This window comes from Pristiophorus japonicus, chromosome 13 (genome assembly GCF_044704955.1).
Source record: "Pristiophorus japonicus isolate sPriJap1 chromosome 13, sPriJap1.hap1, whole genome shotgun sequence".
NCBI lineage: Eukaryota > Metazoa > Chordata > Chondrichthyes > Pristiophoridae > Pristiophorus > Pristiophorus japonicus.
In genome coordinates, this window is record NC_091989.1 from 191,912,762 (window position 1) to 191,934,353 (window position 21,592).

A 21,592-nucleotide genomic window follows, 5' to 3' on the forward strand; every position below is an offset into this window, starting at 1 on the left:
TGTCCCCTCCAGCCCAGGGGGCGACGGGACAGGCGCAAAGGCTTACCTGACTTCTTGGCTGTGTTCTGTACTCCTCCGGCGCCAGGGCTCCCGGGAGAACCCGTCTTTTTACTCAATAAACTGTTAAAGAAGTTGGCCAGCACTCCTTCGTTTGCAGCAGCAGGAACTGAAATCAGAAAGGACACAAGAAAAGCAAATTATTTAAATGGGGAGAGACTACAAATTTCTGCGGTACAGAGGGATCTGGGGGTCCTTGTATGTGAAACATAAAAGTTAGTGTGCAGGTACAGCAAGTAATCAGGAAGGCAAATGGAATGTTGGCCTTTATTGCAAGGGGGATGGAGTAATAAAGCAGAGAAGTCCTGCTCCAACTGTGCAGGGTATTGGTGAGACCCACCTGGAGTACTGCGTGCAGTTTTGGTCTCCGTATTTAAGGAGGCAGTTCAGAGAAGGTTCACGAAGTTGATTCGGGGACTGAAGGGATTGTCTTATGAAAAAAAGGTTGAACAGGTTGGGCCTATACTCATTAGAGTTTAGAAGAATGAGGGGTGATCTTATTAAAACATACAAGATTCTGAGGGAGCTTGACAGGGTAGATGCAGGGAGGATATTTCCCCTCGTGGGGGAATCGAGAACTAGGGCTCGCCTATATAAAACAGAGATGAGGAATTTTTTCTCGGAGGTCGTGAATCTGTGGAATTCTCTGCCCCAGAGAGCTGTGGAGGCTGGGTCATTGAATATATTTAAGGTGGAGATGGACAGATTTTTGAATGATAAGGGGAGCAGGCAGGGAAGTGGAATGGAGGCCATGATCATATCAGCCATTATCTTATTGAATGGCAGAGCAGGCTCGGGCGGGCCGAATGGCCGACTCCTGCTCCTATATTTTATGTTCTTATGAACTCAGTCTCGACGCTTTCAACGGAACCTGGCCCTCACCCAGACCATAACCAGGGGCACCCTCCCAATTCTGCAACTGCGATACCCGTTTGAGGAGAAGCAGCGAGGATGTCAACATAACAGCACATACCTCAAACCTAGTGAAACGAAAGTACGCAGAGCCTGCATCACGAGACATGTACGATGAGGCAGGCCATTTGGCCCAACCTCGTACATTTACAGAATCATAGAATGGCTACAGCACAGAAGGAGCACTTCAGCTAGTCCCGCTCCCCCGCCCTTTCTCCTTAGCCCCGCAATTTTATTTATTATCCAACTCCCTTTTGAAAGCCACGGTTGAGTCTGCCTCCACCACCCTCTCAGGCAGTGCATTCCAGATCATAACCACTCGCTGCGCTAAAGTGTTTTGAGAGAGACGATACCTTCCCTTTCCATCACAATATCCAACACTTTGTTAAATGATTGGCAGGTCTGCGGTCACAAAGTCCATTGCCCGTTCTGACCACTCTTTGGGGAGGAGCGTCTCCACAGCGTGTCTTAAGGCATCAGCGGCAGCTCAGTGGGTAGCTCTCTCTCTCTCACCCAAGTCAGAAGATCGTGAGTTAAAGTCCCACTTCAGAGACTTGAGCACAGAAATCTAGGCGGATACTCCCAGTGCAGTGCTGAGGGAGTGCTGCACTGTCGGAGGGGCCGTCTTTCGGATGAGACGCCCAAGTAAATGGGGGAGGGGACCAAGTAAATGGGGTGGGGGGGGGGGGATAGGGGAGGGTCCCCTGTAAATGGGGATAGGGGAACCAGCCCACACTGCAATATTACTAGGGGGATCAAGGGGTATGGCGAGAAAGCAGGAATGGGGTACTGAAGTTGCATGTTCAGCCATGAACTCATTGAATGGCGGTGCAGGCTAGAAGGGCCGAATGGCCTACTCCACCTATTTTCTATGTTTCTTTGTGTGCGCACTAGGTCCGTGCAGCAGAGCAGGTCTCCAGTCGTCCTGGTTAACTCTTGCTACTGGATAAAGACCTAGCTCTGTCAAACCCGTGTGGTGGCTGATGTGCAACGGTCACCACACGTTAAAAAAAATCCACACACAGGCTCTCTATGAGGTGGATGTAGAAACATAGAAACATAGAAAATAGGTGCAGGAGTAGGCCATTCGGCCCTTCTAGCCTGCACCGCCATTCAATGAGTTCATGGCTGAACATTCAACTTCAGTACCCCATTCCTGCTTTCTCGCCATACCCCTTGATCCCCCGAGTAGTAAGGACTACATCTAACTCCTTTTTGAATATATTTAGTGAATTGGCCTCAACAACTTTCTGTGGTAGAGAATTCCACAGGTTCACCACTCTCTGGGTGAAGAAGTTCCTCCGCATCTCGGTCCTAAATGGCTTACCCCTTATCCTTAGACTGTGACCCCTGGTTCTGGACTTCCCCAACATTGGGAACATTCTTCCTGCATCTAACCTGTCTAACCCCGTCAGAATTTTATATGTTTCTATGAGGTCCCCTCTCATTCTTCTGAACTCCAGTGAATACAAGCCCAGTTGATCCAGTCTTTCTTGATAGGTCAGTCCCGCCATCCCATGGCACTATTTCGAAGAAGAGCAGGGGAGTTCTCCCCGGTGTCCTGGACCAATATTTATCCCTCAATCAACATCACTAAAACAGATTATCTGGTCATTATCACAGTGCTGTTTGTAGGAGTTTGCTGTGTGCAAATTGGCTGCTGTGGTTCCCATGTTGCAACGCTGACTACACTTCAAAAGTACTTCAGTGGCTGTGAAGCACTTTGAGAAGTCCAGTAGTCGTAAAAGGCGCTATATAAATGCAAGTCTTTCCTTTTCTTATCAGCGGCGGTCCCTCGAACGAGGATAACTTGCTTCCACGAGTTCACAGATGTTTCAATGACCTCCAATTGGAGGGGTGGAAGATGCCTGTGTGTGGATTTTTTTTAACGTGGGGTGACCGTTGCACATCAGCCACCACACGGGTTTGACAGAGCTAGGCCTTTATCCAGTAGCAAGAGTTAACCAGGACGACTGGAGACCTGCTCTGCTGCACGGACCTAGTGCGCACACAAAGAAACATAGAAAATAGGTGGAGTAGGCCATTCGGCCCTTCTAGCCTGCACCGCCATTCAATGAGTTCATGGCTGAACATGCAACTTCAGTACCCCATTCCTGCTTTCTCACCATACCCCTTGATCCCCCTAGTAATATTGCAGTGTGGGCTGGTTCCCCTATCCCCATTTACAGGGGACCCTCCCCTATCCCCCCCCCCACCCCATTTACTTGGTCCCCTCCCCCATTTACTTGGGCCCCTCCCCTATCCCCCCACCCCCATTTACTAGGGCCTCTCCCCTATCACCCCCCATTTACTGGTGCCCTTCCCCTATCCCCCATTAACTGGGGCCCCTCCCCTATCCCCCATTAACTGGGGCCCCTCCCCTATCCCCCATTTACTGGTGCCCCTCCCCTAACTCCCCCCCATTTACTGGTGCCCCTCCCCTAACTCCCCCCCATTTACTGGTGTCCCTCCCCATCCCCCATTTACTGGGGCCCCTCCCCTATCCCCCATTTACTGGGGCCCCTCCCCTATCCCCCATTTACTGGGGCCCCTCCCCTATCCCCCCCATTTACTGGGGCCCCTCCCCTATCCCCCCCATTTACTGGGGCCCCTCCCCTATCCCCCCCATTTACTGGGGCCCCTCCCCTATCCCCCCCCATTTACTGGGGCCCCTCCCCTATCCCCCCCATTTACTGGGGCCCCTCCCCTAACTCCCCCCCATTTACTGGTGCCCCTCCCCTAACTCCCCCCCATTTACTGGTGCCCCTCCCCTAACTCCCCCCCATTTACTGGGGCCCCTCCCCTATCCCCCATTTACTGGTGCCCCTCCCCTAACTCCCCCCCATTTACTGGTGCCCCTCCCCTAACTCCCCCCCATTTACTGGTGCCCCTCCCCTATCCCCCATTTACTGGGGCCCCTCCCCTATCCCCCCCATTTACTGAGGCCCCTTCCCTATCCCCCCCATTTACTGGGGCCCCTCCCCTATCCCCCATTTACTGGGGCCCCTCCCCTATCCCCCCTCATTTACTGGGGCCCCTCCCCTATCCCCCCTCATTTACTGGGGCCCCTCCCCTATCCCCCATTTACTGGGGCCCCTCCCCTATCCCCCATTTACTGGGGCCCCTGCCCTATTCCCCCCCCCCATTTACTGGGGCCCCTCCCCTATTCCCCCCCCATTTACTGGGGCCCCTCCCCTATCCCCCATTTACTGCTTGTACAGTGTCAACATAATAAAAACAGATGACTTGCTGTATCTGCACACTAACTTTGTGTAGACTACATCAAACGCACTGCCCTCATTGACCCTCCTGGTTACCTTCTCCAAAAAATTCAATCAAGTTAGTCAGACACGACCTTCCCTTAACAAATCCGTGCTGACTGTCCTTGATTAATCCGTGTCTTTCTAAATGAAAGGAATGCTGGTGGTGGTTTTGATACCAAATGGCTGTGTACACCTGGAGAGCAGAACTGCCACAGCTCCATGAAGCATGATCTTCACCATCAACCAGCCTGTGATCAGGTCTTTCCTGCTCAAGGGATTGTTCTTGGCATTGCTCCCTCTCAAAAGTAATAGAGGCTTTTCACTCGCCTTGTAAACTAACATGCAAGAAATGAGTCAGGGATTGTCGTTAAAAAAAAAATACAATTGCCGTTCGACAAAAAGCAGCCAGAGCTGGAACTCACTGTCTCCTTCGCTCAGTCACATAAATCCAGTTCAAAAAACAAACTTAAATGCATGAAGCAGCTGTCGTGTACACAGCTCTCCTTCACTATTCAGTTCCTGCCAGCAACTGGAAGGAACTACAATCAAACTGACCACAGAATGTCCCCGATTATCAGCCATCGATGGACCCGTTACAGAGCAACAAGCACAGAAACAGACCATTCGGCCCCACGGGTCTGTGCCGGGGTTTATGCTCCACACCAGCCTCCTCCCACACCTCCAACTTGCCCCATCAACATATCCCTCTATTCCTTTCTCCCTCGTGTTTATCTAGTCTCTCCTTAAATGCATCTCTGCTTAAATGCCTCAACCACTCCCTGTGGTAGCGAGTTCCACATTCTCGCCCCTCTCTGAAAGACTTGCATTTATATAGCGCCTTTCACGACCACCAGACGTCTCAAAGCAGGCAATGAAGTACTTTTGGAGTGTAGTCACTGATGTAATGTGGGAAACGGGTAACGAAGTTTCTCCTGAATTCCCTATTGGATTGATCAGTGACTACTAATATTGATGGCCCCTAGTTCTGGTCTCCCCCACAAGTGGAAACATCTTCTCTGTCTACCCTATCGAACCCCTTCAGAATTCTGAAGATCTCTATCAGGTCACCCTTCAGCTTTTGGTTTGCTAGAGAAAAGAGCTCCAGCCTGTTCTGTCTATTCTGATAATTATAACTTCTCCATTCTGGTATCATCCTTGTTATTTGATTTTTGCACCTTCTCTAGTGCCTCGATATCTTTTTTTGGTATTCGTAGGTGTTTGAAACCCAAACTTGGCATCATCCAATTACTACTTCTTGATTTATCTTACACATCATCTTCTACCTGCCAGCTACGTCTCAGAGTAGCACCGAGTCAGAAGGCTATGGTTTTGAGCCCCTTGCCAGAGATATTAGTTCAAACTCTATGCCAACCTTCAGGTGCCGTCTTTCAGATGAGACGTTAAACCGAGGCCCCATCTGCCCTGAGGGTGGATGTAAAAGATCCCTTGACACTCTTTTGAAGAAGGGTAGGTGGAGTTATCCCCGGTGACCTGGGACCGATATTTATCCTTCAGTCAACATCACTGCAACAGATCATCGGGTCATTATCATATTGCTGTATGTGCGTAAATTGGCTGCCGCATTTCCCACATTACAACAGTGACTACACTTCATTGGCTGTAGAGCAGTTTGGGACGTCCCGAAGTCGTGAATGGTGCTACAGAAATGCACATCTTTCTACCTCATCATCTACCTTACATTGCAGACCGTAGCACCCCGCTCTGGGCCTTGGCTCTTCACCCATGTTTTGTTTTTTATTCGTTCATGGGATGTGGGCATCGCTGGCAAGGCCGACATTTATTGCCCATCCCTAATTGCCCCTTGAGAAGGTGGTGGCGAGCCGCCTTCTTGAACCGTTGCAGTCCGTGTGGTGAAGGTGCTCCCACAGTGCTGTTAGGGAGGGAGTTCCAGGATTGTGACCCAGCGACGATGAAGGAACGGCCGATATATTTCCAAGTCGGGATGGTGTGTGACTGGGAGGGGAACGTGGAGGTGGTGGTGTTCCCATGCGCCTGCTGCCCTTGTCCTTCTAGGGGGTAGAGGTCGCGGGTTTGGGAGGTGCTGCCGAAGAAGCCTTGGCGAGTTGCTGCAGTTCATCTTGTAGATGGTGCACACTGCAGCCAGGGTGCGCCGGTGGTGGAGGGAGTGAGTGTTGAAGGTGGTGGATGGGGGGCCATCAAGCGGCTGCTTTGTCCTGGATGGTGTCGAGCTTCTCGAGTGTTGTTGGAGTTGCACTCATCCAGACAAGTGGAGAGTATTCCATCACACTCCTGACTTGTGCCTTGTAGATGGTGGAAAGGCTTTGGGGAGTCAGGAGATGAGATATTCGCAGCAGAATACCCAGCCTCCGACTTGCTCTTGTTGCCACAGCATTTATGTGGCTGGTCCAGTTAAGTTTCTGGTCAATGGTGACCCCCCAGGATGTTGATGCTGGGGGATTCAGCGATGGTAATGCCATTGAATGTCATGGGGAGGTGGTTAGACTCTCGCTTGTTGGAGATGGTCATTGCCTGGCACTTGTGTGGCGCGAATGTTACTTGCCATTTATCAGCCCAAGACTGAATGTTGTCCAGGTCTTGCTGCATGCGGGCACGGACTGCTCCATTATCTGAGGAGTTGTGAATGGAACTGAACACTGTGCAGTCATCAGCAAACATCCCCACTTCTGACCTTATGATGGAGGGAAGGTCATTGATGAAGCAGCTGAAGATGGTTGGACCTAGGACACTGCCCTGAGGAACTCCTGCAGCAATGTCCTGGGGCTGAGATGATTGACCTCCAACCACCACAACCATCTTCCTTTGTGCTGGGTATGAATCCAGCCAGAGCAGAGTTTTCCCTGATTCCCATTGACTCCAGTTTTACTCGGGCTCCTTGATGCCACACTCGGTCAAATGCTGCCTCCTCCATCCCCAAATTGTGGGCCAATGATGCCCCACTATCTAGGCTCAAAGATGTTTATGGTTACTTGGATGAGGTACCAAAGGCCAAGCAGCACCCATGGAACTGTACTCTAGTACCTTCAGAGGAGGAGCAAATAACTTTCATTTATATAGCGCCTTTAACATAGCAAAGCATCCCACGGCATTTCACGAGAGCGTGACCAGACAAACTCTGACACCGAGCCACATAAGGAGAGATTAGGTCAGTTGAGCCACAGAGTTGGTTTTAAGAAGCGATTTTAAGGGGTGGAGGGGTTAAGGGAGGAATTTCCAGAGTTTAGGCCCCAGACAGCTGAAGGCTCAGCCTCCAATGGCAGGGCGATGGAAATCAGGGGGCGCACAGGGGGCCAGAGTTGGAGGAGCAGCAGGCACCTCGGAGGGCCGTAGGTGCTGGAGGTTAGATGGGGAGGGGCCATGGAGGGCTTTTACCACAAAGAGGAGAGTTTTAAAACGGAGGCAAACGGGGAGACACATTTTCCCCATGCCCCCAAAATGAGTTTGAATCGTCACTCGCCTTTTGTTCTCAATTCCTCCCACCGAAAGCAATGAATCTTGCTGGGGACGGTTCTGTGGGTAGTGCTAGCCCTCAGGCACCTTAGCCAAATGGCTCTCCTTCGTGTCAGCCCAGAAAACGAGCGGCAATTTGCTACTGACCATCACGACTGAACCCAATCCCTGTCCTCACCAGGAGCACTATCCCAGTGGGAGAGGGGGTTGTCAATGGATGGGACCAGGCAACCTGCCCATATCTTTTCTGCAACCTATCGGTTCAGAGGGAATGGCGGAGCAGGCTTGAAGGGGCCGAATGGCCTACGCCTGCTCCTAATTCACATGTAGTGCCCCTACTGCCACCCTCCACGAGGTCAGCTAACTTAGAGACTGGCCAATTAAACCTTCCTCGGTCTGTGTGAGCATGAACAATTGCAGCAGTGTTTGAGCAGACTTAATAAATCAGTTTTAACAAATGATATATAGCTGCAGGGAATTGGAACACAATAAGTTATATTTACACCATTCGTTAAGTTGTCAAATCTCCACCAGCACCTTCAGTTACCAAAACAACCGACTGTGAACAGTAAATCGACGTTTCATCGCCCCAACAGATCTCGTTATTTCACACTCCGTCAGATGCCAGTTACAGCCTCCCTGCTTTCTATTAAACAGCCCTCACTGTAAATCAGCCTGAACAGCTTTACACTTAAATAAAAAGGACAGATTTGCAAAACCGAATGCCAGAAACCTGAAAAACAGTGAGACAAGCCTGAAACTGAAGCTTGGTGGAAGGCCATCAAATTGGTAGAAGGATGAGAGGAATGAGGGGATTGTTGTATGAGGAGAGACCGAGTAGATTGGGCCTATACTCTCTGGAGTTTAGAAGAATGAGAGATGATCTCACGGAAATGTACAAGATTCCAAGGGGGATTGACAGGGTAGATGCTAAGAGGTTATTTCCCCCGGGCTGGGGAGTCTAGAACCAGGGGTCACAGTCTCAGGATAAGGGGTCGGCCATTTAAGGCTGAGGTGAGGAAGAATTTCTTCACTCAGAGGGTTGTGAGTCTTTGAAATTCTCTGCCCTAAAGTGCTGTGGATTCTGAGTCATTGCGTATATTCAAGGCCTAGACCGAAAGATTTTTGGACTGTCGGGGAATGGAGGGATAGAGAGATCAGGCGGGAAGGTGGAGTTGAGGTCGAAGATCAGCCATCATCTTATTGAATGGCGGAGCAGGCTCGAGGGGCCGAATGGCCCACTCCTGCTCCCAATTCTTATATTATGTTCTTAGGACTGGCCAACAGAGAAGGGCGGAGAATAGGTGATATATATAAATGCAAGTTCTTAACGCCTTACATGAGCTCAGGATGTCCCAAAGTGCCTTGCAGCCAATTAAGAACTTTTGAAGAGTTGCTACTGTGGTAATGCAGGAAATGCAGCCGCCAATAAAGACAGAGGCTGGCAAATGCTGAGTAGCCAGCCCTCTAAGTCAATGCTGATGAGAATAAGGATTTTGAAATGCCAGGGGGTTGATTACACAGTAACTATTGCTTCATGGCTCTGTGTCACAAGGAGAGAGCGAGGATAATTGATTTGTTCATGTGACAAGATCAGAAGGCAGAAAGCGTGACTGGACTCGAGATACGTGTCCAACAAATTCCTCACCAACCCCAGACTAAACTTTTCAAAAAGATTGAAGGAAATCTAATCATTGTAGAAGATATGCATGTTCCAGTCTCAATAGAAAGGAAAGGGCCTGCATTTATATAGCGCCTTGCGTGATCTCAGGCCACCCCAAAGAACTTTACCACCACTGAAGTACTTTGAGATGAAGCCACTGTTGTAATGCCAATTTGCGCACAGCAAGCTCACACTAACAGCAATGAGATAATGACCAGGTAATCTGTTTTAGTAATGTTATGAACCAACTGACACCGAGCCAAAAGTTGAGCTATTAGGAGCGATGATAAAAAGTTTGGTCGAGGGGATATCATTTTAAGGAGCGTCTTAACGGAGGGGAGGTAGAGATGGAGACATTTAGGGAAGAAATTCCAGAGCTTGGGGCCCAGGCAGCTGAAGGCACGGCCGCCAATGGTGGAGCGAGGAAATTAGGGATGCTCAAGAGGCCAGGGTTGGAGGAACACAGAGATCTTGGAGGGTTGCAACACTGGAGGAGGTTATAGCGATAGGGAGGGGCGAGACCATGGAAGGATTTGAACACGAGGATGAGAATTTTAAATTGGAGGGGTTGGGGGATTTGGAGTCAATTCCAGTCAGATGGGCAAGGGGAACTTGGCAGAGTTTAGGTTGCGGGAAGCAGAGATTTGGATAAGTTGAAGTTGAAGTTAATGAAGGGTGGATGGGAGGCCGACCAGGAGTGTATTGGTATAGACGAGGCTGGATGTGATGGGAGAGGATACTGGTTAGGAATCGAATCTCAGCTCAGGGTCAAATAGTCGGCTTCAACCGAGACAGTTTAGTCAGAGCCAGAGGTTTACAGATCAGAAGGTGGTCCTTCAGTAACCGTACCGAGTATTTGCTAGAGCAAACCAAAACTAATCCCACTGCCCCGCGCTCTCCCCATAGCCCTGTATCAATCCCAAACTAATCCCACTGCCCCGCTCTCTCCCCATCGTCCTATATCAATCCCAAACCAATCCCACTGCCACGTGCTCTCCCCATAGCCCTGTATCAATCCCCAAACTAATCCCACTGCCCCGCTCTCTCCCCATAGTCCTGTATCAATCCCAAACTAATCCCACTGCCCCGTGCTCTCCCCATAGCTCTGTATCAATCCCAAACTAATCCCACTGCCCCGCTCTCTCCCCATAGTCCTGTATCAATCCCAAACTAATCCCACTACCCCGCTCTCTCCCCATAGTCCTATATCAATCCCAAACCAATCCCACTGCCCCATGCTCTCCCCATAGTCCTGTATCAATCCCAAACTAATCCCACTGCCCCGTGCTCTCCCCATAGCCCTGTATCAATCCCAAACTAATCCCACTGCCCCGCTCTCCCCATAGTCCTGTATCAATCCCAAACTAATCCCACTACCCCGCTCTCTCCCCATAGTCCTATATCAATCCCAAACCAATCCCACTGCCCAGTGCTCTCCCCATAGTCCTGTATCAATCCCAAACTAATCCCACTGCCCCGTGCTCTCCCCATAGCCCTGCATCAATCCCAAACTAATCCCACTGCCCCCCGCTCTCTCCATAGCCCTGTATCAATCCCAAACTAATCCCACTGCCTTTATCTTGCCCGCACCGCTGTATCTTTCTGTATTTTAAATTTTTAACTAGAAGTTAATTTATTACGGAGGAGCCAGGCAGTCTGCTTGAACGCTACCCTTCCCCAATCTCCGGAATCATGGTCGACACTACAGGTTTGAACGGCAACTTTGCTCAGCAGGTAGCACTCTTGCTTTGCGTTGTGAGTTTGAACAATAAACCGCAACTTGGCCCACACTCTAGGCCCACACTCCAGTGCCTTACAAAGGGAATGCTGCATTGTCAGAAGTGCTGTCCTTTGGACAAGATGTCAAACGGAGCCCCTGTCTGCCTGCTCGCTCAGGCAGAAGTCAAGAGCAGATTGGGAGACGGTAGAGTTGGTATTCTAAGAACAAAAGGACACAAGTAATAAGAGTGGGAGTTGGCCATTTGGCCCATCAAGCCGGCACCTGCATTCAATAAGATCCCGGCTGATCTTCAACCTCAACTCCACCTTCCCGCCCGACCCCCATATCCCTTGATGCACAGAATATCCAAAAATCTATTGACCTCAGTCTTGAATATACTCAACGTCTGAGCCCTCTGGGGCAGAGAATTCTAAAGATTCACCACCTGCTGAGTGAAGAAATTTCTCCTCATCTCAGTCTTAAATGGCCGACCCCTTATCCTGAGACTGTGACCCCTGGTTCTAAACTCCCCAGCCCGGGGGGAAACATCCTCCCTGCATCTACGCTGTCAATCCCTGTAAGAATTCTATATGTTTCAATGAGATCACCTCTCAGTCTTATAAACTCCAGGGTATTATAGGCCCAGTCTACTCAATCTCTCCTCATAGGGCAATTCCCACCCCCATCCCAGGAATCAGTCTGGTGAACTTTTGTTGCACATCCTCCATGACGAGTATATCCTTCCTTAGGTAAGGAGACCAAGACTGTACACAATACTCCAGGTGTGGTCTCACCAGGGACCTGTATAATTGTAGTAAGACTCCTTTGCTCTTAGAACATAAGAACATGGAACAGGAGTAGGCCATCCAGCCCCTCGAGCCTGCTCCGCCATTCAATAAGATCATGGCTGATCTGGCCGTGGGCTCAGCTCCACTTACCCTCCCGCTCCCCATAACCCTTAATTCCCTTATTGGTTAAAAATCTATCTATCTGTGACTTGAATACATTCAATGAGCTAGCCTCAACTGCTTCCTTGGGCAGAGAATTCCACAGATTCACAACCCTCTGGGAGAAGAAATTCCTTCTCAACTCAGTTTTAAATTGTCTCCCCCGTATTTTGAGGCTGTGCCCTCTAGTTCTAGTCACCCCGACCAGTGGAAACAACCTCTCTGCCTCTATCTTGTCTATCCCTTTCATTATTTTAAAATGTTTCTATAAAATCACCCCTCATCCTTCTGAACTCCAACGAGTAAAGACCCAGTCTACTCAATCTATCATCATAAGGTAACCCCCTCATCTCCGGAATCAGCCGAGTGAATCGTCTAGGCCGATGCTCAAGTATCAGCTGTGGCTCAGTAGGTAGCACGGAGTCAGAAGGCTATGGGTTAAAGTCCCACTCCAGAGACGTGAGCACAAAAATCCAGGCCGACACTCCAGTGTCGCACTGAGGGAGTGCTGCACTGTCGGAGGTGCCGTCTTTCGGATGAGACGTTAAACCGAGGCCCTGTCTGCTCTCAGGTGGACGTAAAAGATCCCATGGCACTGTTTCTAAGAGCAGCGGAGTTATCCTCAGTGCCCATCCAATATTTATCCCTTGATCAACATAACAAAAACAGATGATCTGGTCATTATCACATTGCTGTATGTGGGAGCTTGCTGTGCACAAATTGGCTGCCACGCTTCCCGCATTACAAGTGACTGTACTCCAAAAGTACTTCATTGGCTGTGAAGCGCTTTGAGACACCTGGTGGTCATGAAAGGTACTGCATCAATGCAAGTTTTTCTTCGCTCTGATACTGGAAGGAGATCAAAAGGGTGGTCTTCAGCTCCCTTTAAACCAGACAAGAGGGCCCTCTAGTGCTCGACTTCCTGCCTGCAGGCTACAGAGAGTCATCCATTTCAAACTCTACAACAGCTCCCAGAGATTGAGAGATAATTACTGCTGAATTCAGAGTCTCACAGGGGCAAGTTTACAATCGGTCACTAAAACTTCATTACACAAAGACCTTTGCTCGAGTGACATCTGATCCAAAGTAGATGAAGTGCACTCTCACACTCGCAAGTTACTTAAATCACAGTGAAGTGCTCACTGGAGTACTACAGCCATAATCATTCGTGTAAGTGCACTGAAAGTATAGACTCCATTCTGAAAGAGTTCAACCAGAGGTCAAAAAAAACTGCAGGGTGCGATGAGCATTTAAAAAAAATCAGATTTAATTATTATTTATTCTCCAAATTAGATGCAAGGGAGCATTTTTAGTAACTGGGGGAATTTACAGGACTGCCAGAGTCCATAATACAAGCCACAAAGTTCAAAGTATAGCATTCTATATTCTCTATCATTGTGGAAATTTACAGGACCTAAAGGAGGCCATTCGGCCCATCGTGTCCGTGCCAGCCGACCAAGAGCTACCCAGCCTAATCCCACTTTCCAGCTCTCGGTCCATAGCCCTGTAGGTTACGGCACTTCAGGTGCACACCAAGTACTTTTTAAATGTGGTGAGGGTTTCTACCTCTCCCACCCTTTCAGGCAGTGAGTTCCAGACCCCCACCATCCTCTGGGTGAAAGAATTTCTCATCTCCCCTCTAAACCTCCCCCCAATTACTTTAAATCTATGACCCCTGGTTATTGACCCCTCTGCTACGAGAAATAGGTCCTTCCTATCCACTCTATCTAGGCCCCTCATCATTTTATACACCTCAATAAGGTCTCCCCTCAGCCTCCTCTGTTTCAAAGAAAACAACTCCAGCCTATCCAATTTTTCCTCATAGCTAAAAATTCTCCAGTCCTCATCATCAATCCCTTTTAATTTGACACTCATCTTTCCAATGCCCAGAAACACTGGACAGACTCTTCCCCACATCTCACCCGAAGTAGCAAAATCTACACCTTACTCGGAGCTCATGTCTGCGTCTCCCCCGCAGAGAGTTTGAAGTTATGGCAAACATAACTTGAGGGTGGGAGCTTGCTGTGCGTAAATAGGCTGCCGCGTTTCCTACATTACAACAGCGACTACATTTCAAAAAGTACTTCATTGGCTGTAAAGCGCTTTGGGGATGCTGATGGTCGTGAAAGGCGCTATAGAAATTTCTTACTTGTACACTTTAGAATCCGGAAGATCTCATTAAAGTCTCCCCAAACCTTCCCATCTCCACCACCTGGATCTGTGGCCTCCCAGTATGTAAATCCCCATTATTAAAGGCAAAACATAATCCTGAAGCAAACCAGCATTTTTCTTTCTGAACATATATGAATGCTGTAGAATATTATGGCATATCATCTACAATACTTGTATTTATATAGCGCCTTTAACGCAGTAAAACATCCCAAGGTACTTCACAGGAGTTATAAGACAAAAGAACAATTGTGACACCGAGCAGCAGGAGAAATTACAGTAGGTGACCAAAAACTTGGTCAAAGAGGTAGGTTTAAGGAGCGTCTTAAAAGGAGAGAGAGGGAGAGAGGCGGAGAGATTTAGGGAGGGAGTTCCAGAGCTTGGGGTCCAGGCAACAGAAGGTACTGCCACCAATGGTGGAGCGATTATAATCAGGGATGCTCAAGAGGCCAGAATTAGAGCAGCGCAGAGATCTCCCAGGGGTGGGGTTGTGGGGCTGGAGGAGATTACAGAGATAGGGAGGGGCGAGGCCATGGAGGGATTTGTAAACAAGGATGAGAATTTTGAAAACGAGGCGCTGCTTAACCAGGAACCATAAAAATGATTAATAGGGTACAGAGGGAAACTATTTCCTCTCCTTGTGCGAAATCTAAAACGGGGAGGGTCACAATCTTAAAATTAGAACCAGACAATCAGTAGGAGATTAGTAGGCACAGGCTCGAGGGGCTGAACAGCCTCCTCCTGTCCCTGAGCAAGTTATCACTTCCCCGTGTTGGAACAATGGAATTGCTGGGGTGTAATACTCTCGGTGGTCAGTAGGAGATGCCATGAATCCAAAGAGCAATTTGCGATCTTTAAATGAAAGGGCAGGAGTGGGATTTTACAGTGTGGGGAATGTAACAGTGTGACAACAGGTTTAGCAAGAGGACAAGAAGTGTCAGGTTAAGGGTGAAGCTATACACCAAGCGTATAGTTATCCAGAACACAACTTCTCTCCTGGGATCTGGCAACAAGAGAGAACAGGGATGGGAATACCAAAACCTGTACTGGGAGGGATTCATTAGAGGCAATTCTTTTTGTCAAATATATCTGTTCAGGATATGGGCGAGACCACATGTATTGCCCATCCCTGGGTGCCCCAAGATGGCAGCAGTGGGCTGCCTTCTTGAACCACTGCAGCTCTGGTGCTGATAGTAGGAAGGGAAGGAGCTCACTGAATAACTGTTCGGGGAGTTGTAGTTCTGATGTTTTATTGCTGGGCTGCTCGTCAGCTTACATTCCCCTTTGTTGAATGCTTCTTGCGGTGTCAGCCGTGGCTCAGTGGACCATATTTAGCAGACACCTCAAGTCGCTGGAGAAGTACCACCAACGTTGCCTCCGCAAGATCCTGCAAACCCCCTGGGAGGACAGACGCACCAAAGTTAGTATTCTCGACCAGGCCCAACATCCCCAGCATCGAAGCACTGACCACACTCGATCAGCTCCGCTGGGCAGGCCACATCGTCCGCATGCCCAGCACAAGACTCCCAAAGCAAGCGCTCTACTCGGAACTCTTACATGGCAAGCGAGCCCCAGGTGGGCAGAGGAAACGTTATAGGGACACCCTCAAATCCTCCCTGATAAAGTGCAACATCCCCACCGACACCTGGGAGTCCCTGGCCAAAGACCGCCCTAAATGGAGGAAGAGCATCCGGGAGGGCGCTGAGCACCTCGAGTCTCGTCGCCGAGAGCATGCAGAAACCAAGCGCAGGCAGCGGAAGGAGCATGCGGCAAACCAGTCCCACCCTCCCCTTTTCTTCAACCACTGTCTGTCCCACCTGTGACAGGGTCTATAATTCCCGTATTGGACTGTTCAGTCACCCGAGAACTCACTTTTAGAGTGGAAGCAAGTCTTCCTCGATTCCGAGGGACTGCCTATGATGAGTAGGTCGCAGCCTCTTGCCTCAGAGTCAGAAGGTTGTGGGTTCAAGAACGGTTCCAGGGAATGCGGGACAACATGACATGGATAGACTGGAGAAGCTGGGGTTGTTCTCCTTTAGAGCAAGGAAAGTTGAGAGGAGATTTGCTACATGTGTTCTAAATCATGCAGGGTCCAGACTGAGTAAATAGAGGGAATCTGTTCCCATTGGTGGAAGGTCGCGAACCAAAGGACACAGATTTAAGGTGATTGGCAGAAGAACCAAAGGCGACATGAGCAGCAAGTGGTTAGGATCTGGAATGCGCTGCCTGAAAGGCAGACTCAATCGTGGCTTTCAAGAGAGAATTGGATAAGTACCTGAAGGAAATAAATGTACAGGGCTACGGGGAAAGGGCAGGGGAGGGGGACTGGCTGAGGTGCTCTTGCAGAGAGCCGGCACGGGCTCATCGGGCCGAATGACCTCCTTCTGTGCTGTAACCGTTCTATGATTCTATTCTATGATTCAAGCTCCACTCAAGACACTGAAGCACAAAAATCTAGGCTGACACTCCAGTGAAGTACTGAGGGAATACCGCATTATCAGAGGTGCCGTTTTTCAGATGAGACGTTAAACCGAGGCCCCGCCTGCTCTCAGGTGGATGTAAAAGATCCCATGGAATTATTTTGAAGAACAGGAGAGCTCTCCCATGTCCTGGGCCAATCCTTCAAACAACATTAAAAAACAGATTATCCAGTTGTTGTCACATTGCTGTTTGTGGGAGCTTGCTGTGCGCAAATTACAACAGTGACTACCTTTTAAAAAGTAAGTCATTGGCTGCAAAGCGCATTGGGACTTCCCGAGGTCAGGAAAGGCACTAGAGAAATGCAAGAACTAACCACCTTGTTTAGTTTGTGATCTATTATATAAAGAAAGTTGTGTGCATTAACAAGCCTCACCCTTCACAGCGGGCCCACCAACAGTTACTATGTCACCCGCTGCCGACAGCACTCACCTTTCGGGGTTCCGGATGTGATGGGCGGGACTGCAGTCACCATGTTTGCCCCACCTGGCTGTCGTGGGGTCCTGGGGGAGCCCCCTGGCTGCCTTGGAGAGTCCTGAGAGCAACAACGGTAAAACTGATCATTCAAGTTTAACTTTAAATGCGTTAGTATATATTTAAAAAAACTAATGAGCAATTTCACACTGCTGGGATGTGGCACTACCTTCCCTTCCGGCATTTCATGTCAGCCTTAAAACAGGAGCAGTTCCCTTTCACTTCCCACACCCCCCCCCCCCATCCCCCGGACTAAACTCAAAGGTGACGCGACCGCGTAACACACAAGGGTGGCCTTCCAGCTTGGCTCTCCCTGACTGCCAGGCCACAATAGAATCATACAGCACAGGAGGAGACCATACAGCCCATCGCTACTGGTGCCGGCTCTTTGAAAGAGCGGTCATAGAATCATAGAAATTTACAGCTACGGTTGGAGGCCATTCGGCCCATCATGTCTGTGGCCGGCTGACCAAGAGCTACCCAGCCTAATCCCACTTTCCAGCTCTCGGTCCGTAGCCCTATAGGTTACGGCACTTCAGGTGCACATCCAAGTGCTTTTAAATGTGGTGAGGGTTTCTGCCTCTACCACCCTTTCAGGCAGTGAGTTCCAGACCCCCACCACCCTCTGGATAAAGAAATATCTCCTTTAAACCTCCCCCCCCACCCCCAATTACTTTAAATCTATGCTCCTTGGTTGTTGACCCCTCTGCTAAGGGAAATAGGTCCTTCCGATCCAGGCCCCTCATAATTTTATAGACCTCAATCAGCTCTCCCCACAGCCTTCTGTGTTCCAAAGAAAACAGACCCATCATCTCCGATCTTTCTTCATAGCCAAAATTCTCTAGTCCAAGCAACATTTTTGTAAATCTCCTCTGCACCCTTTCCTCTAATGCGGTGACCAGAACTGCACGCAGTACTCCAGCTGTGGCCTAACCAGTGTTTTATACAGTTCTAGCATAACCTCTTTGTTCTTGTACTCTATGCCTCGACTGATTAAGACAGCATACGGAATACTTGCCTTTATCACCTTATTTAACTGGCCTGCTACCTTCAGGGATCTGTGGACATGTACTCCAAGGTCCCTCTGTTCCTCTACATTTGTCAGTATTCTACTATTTAATGTGTATTCCCTTGTCTTATTAGCCCTCCTAAAATGCATTACCTCACACTTCTCCATTTGCCACTGTTCTGCCCACCTGACCAGTACATTGATATCTTCCTGCAGTCTACAGCTTTCTTCTTCAATATCAACCATCTATTTAGTCCCATGCCTCCCCTCCCCGCTCTTTCCTCATAGCCCTGAAAATGTTTCCTTTTCAATTATTTATCCAATTCATTTTGAAACTCACCATTGAATTGGCTTTCATCATCATTTCAGACAGTGAATTTCAGATCCTTAAAGCCTTCCTTTTTGCTTAGTAACAGAAGATTGCAATCAATGAATGCAGCCTCACATCTTGCAATCTCTCTTTTCTCTTTGCCAGACTTTATCTCCCGCTGAGATTCAGCGTCTGCCAGATTCCCCATCCGATCAATAATTTAATCTCACACCGCGAGGGGGCAGTGCATATACTTTGGAGTTCAATTTATTCTGGTTTCAACCGATTAAGTGCTCAGTGTAGGATTCAGCACCCGTGCAGTGCTGAGGGATCGTTGTACTGACGGGAGGTGCCGTCTTTCGGATGAGACATTAAGCAGACTGCCCTCGGAGATGGGCATAAAAGAGTAGGAGAGTTCTCCCCAGTGTCCTGGGGCCAATATTTATCCCTCAGCCATCACACACAGATTATCTGGTCATTATCACATTGCTGTTCTGTTCTACACTTCAAAGTTCTTCATGAGCTGTAAAGCGCTTTGGGACGTCCTGAAAAACACTTGCATTTATATAGCACTTTTCACGAACACCAGACATCTCAAAGCGCTTTACAGGCAATGAAATATTTTTGAAGTGTAGTCACATGTTGTAATATAGAAAACGCAGCGGCCAATTTGTGCACAGCAAGCTCTCACAAACAGCAATGTGATAATGACCAGATAATCTGTTTTAGTGATGTTGGTTGAGGGATAAATATTGGCCAGGACACCGGGGAGAACTCTTCAAAATCGTGCCGTGGGGTCTTTTACATGCACCCAAGGGGGCAGACGGGGCCTCAGTTTAACATCCCAAGGTCATAAACGCGCTGTGGAAATATAATAAAAGTGAGGTTCTCCACTGGAGCAGAGAAATTTAAAAGATTTCCGGGTTGTTTAAAACTGTGAAGGGATTTGATAGTGAATATGGAAGGACTTGCTCTGAGTGGGGAATCACGGACAAGAATCTATTTGAAATTGTCACTAAGACAGTGAGGAAAGAGGGCAGGAGAAATTGCTTTAAAGCATTGGAGCTTGTAATGTTTTGCCATTGGGACTGGTTAAGGCAGAGACCGTTGCATCTTTTAAAGGAAGACTGGATAAATATTTGAGCGGAGAAGCTACGAGGAAAGAACGGGACCCATAGGATTAATTTTCGATTGCTCTCGCAGTGTTGACACAGACACAATGGGCCTCCTTCTGCTAGAAATTCAAACTGCTTTCATACTGTTCCCATTTATGGATCAACCACATCACGTTCCCATTCCCCCCCCCCCGGCCCACCCCCTGTCCCCAAACTCTCTAAAAACACTAAGGAAGGTCCATGGTGAGAATAACTACTTCAGTGTGCCGGCTGCACATGTGCGGTTGTCCGGCCGATGCTGGTGCTGCTCTGTAGTGTAAACATGGGGGCATTCAGCATGCAGGCAGCTGTGCCTCCCCTCCGCCCGCCCTCAGAGCACATTCTGAAGTCCCACCACAGCGACATCAATAGCCAGCTCTGCCGCACTGTGCGGGAACACTGCAGGTCAATTCAGGAGTCCCACCCGCACAGCCCCACCCATTCTCGGGCTGCCTCGCGTTCAATCAGCAGTTCCACAGCACAACTGGGAGGAGCAACTGTTTATGAGCCAGCTCCCAGCATTCACACTGCTAAATCTAACCCCCTAGCGCGAGCAGCAGACTCGGGACTCTTGTCTACGACTGCCGGTGGGATAAAGGAGCTCGCGGATCCTGGTTACAAAGCGGCACAATGCACAGGTATCTTACGACGCAGTGGCTCAGTGCAGAGGAGACTCCTTTACTGGAGGTAACGGAGCAGTCCAGAGCAACACACAGCCCTCGCTTCGTTTTTAAAAAATAAACACAATTTTTCATTTTTGACAATTCAAGCTCTCGGTTCAGACTTACGGCAGGTCTTGAAGGTGTGGCAGGTTGTTTGGCAAGAAGAGACTGCAAGAGAAATGGTACGCAGTGTTAGAAAACAACTGGAAGGGGCGGTAATGTCTCCCGCAGGCAGAGAAACTGGAATCCTCACTGCAGCTTGTGTCAAACCATCGATATCAGCTCGTGTTCATGTGTAAGCTAAGCTTTAGGACGCACGCAGATGGCCAAAAGCCAGCATTTGATCAAATACTACTTCCGTGCAAACCCATTTTGCAGGTTAGGGGGCGGTGGTGGGGAAGAGAGAGAGCAGAGAATGATTTTACCCGACCTACTTTTATAATGTATTGGCGCACTGTGGCTGCAGTGTGCACCATCTACAAGATGCACTGCAGCAACTCGCCAAGGCTTCTTCGGCAGCACCTCCCAAACCCGCGACCTCTACCACCTAGAAGGACAAGGGCAGCAGGCGCATGGGAACACCACCATCTCCACGTTTCCCTCCCAGTCACACACCATCCTGACTTAAAAAAAATTCACTCATGGGATGTGGGCGTCGCTGGCAAGGCAGGCATTTATTGTCCATCCCTAATTGCCCCTTGAGAAGGTGGTGGTGAGCCGCCTTCTTGAACCGCTGCAGTCCGTGTGGTGAAGGTGCTCCCACAGTGCTGTTAGGGAGGGAGTTCCAGGATTTTGACGACCCAGCGACGATGAAGGAACGGCCGATATATTTCCAAGTCAGGATGGTGTGTGACTGGGAGGGGAACGTGGAGGTGGTGGTGTTCCCATGCGCCTGCTGCCCTTGTCCTTCTAGGTGGTAGAGGTCGTGGGTTTGGGAGGTGCTGCCGAAGAAGCCTTGGCGAGTTGCTGCAGTGCATCTTGTAGATGGTACACACTGCAGCCAGGGGGCGCCGGTGGGGGAGGGAGTGAATGTTGAAGGTGGGGGATGGGGGGCCAATCAAGCGGCTGCTTTGTCCTGGATGGTGTTGAGCTTCGAGTGTTGTTGGAGCTGCACCATCCAGGCAAGTGGAGAGTATTCCATCACACTCCTGACTTGTGTCTTGAAGATGGTGGAAAGGCTTTGGGGAGTCAGGAGGTGAGACACTTGTCGCAGAATACCCAGCCTCTGACCTGCTCTTGTAGCCACAGTATTTATGTGGCTGGTCCAGTTAAGTTTCTGGTCAATGGTGACCCCCAGGATGTTGATGCTGGGGGATTCGGTGAT

At 49.3% G+C, this 21,592-nt stretch overlaps 1 protein-coding gene across 1 annotated transcript in view; it reads right to left on the reverse strand.

The window, feature by feature from the left end:
- Nucleotides 1-21,592, reverse strand: part of dync1li2 (dynein, cytoplasmic 1, light intermediate chain 2) — a 111,430-nt gene that overhangs the window by 14,876 nt on the left and 74,962 nt on the right. The window contains exons 10-12 of the mRNA XM_070898298.1: nucleotides 20,395-20,436; nucleotides 17,092-17,194; nucleotides 47-166 (exon numbers count right to left, since the gene is read on the reverse strand). Of these exons, the coding sequence (XP_070754399.1) occupies nucleotides 47-166; nucleotides 17,092-17,194; nucleotides 20,395-20,436 (265 nt within the window). The remainder of the gene's footprint in view (nucleotides 1-46; nucleotides 167-17,091; nucleotides 17,195-20,394; nucleotides 20,437-21,592) is intronic.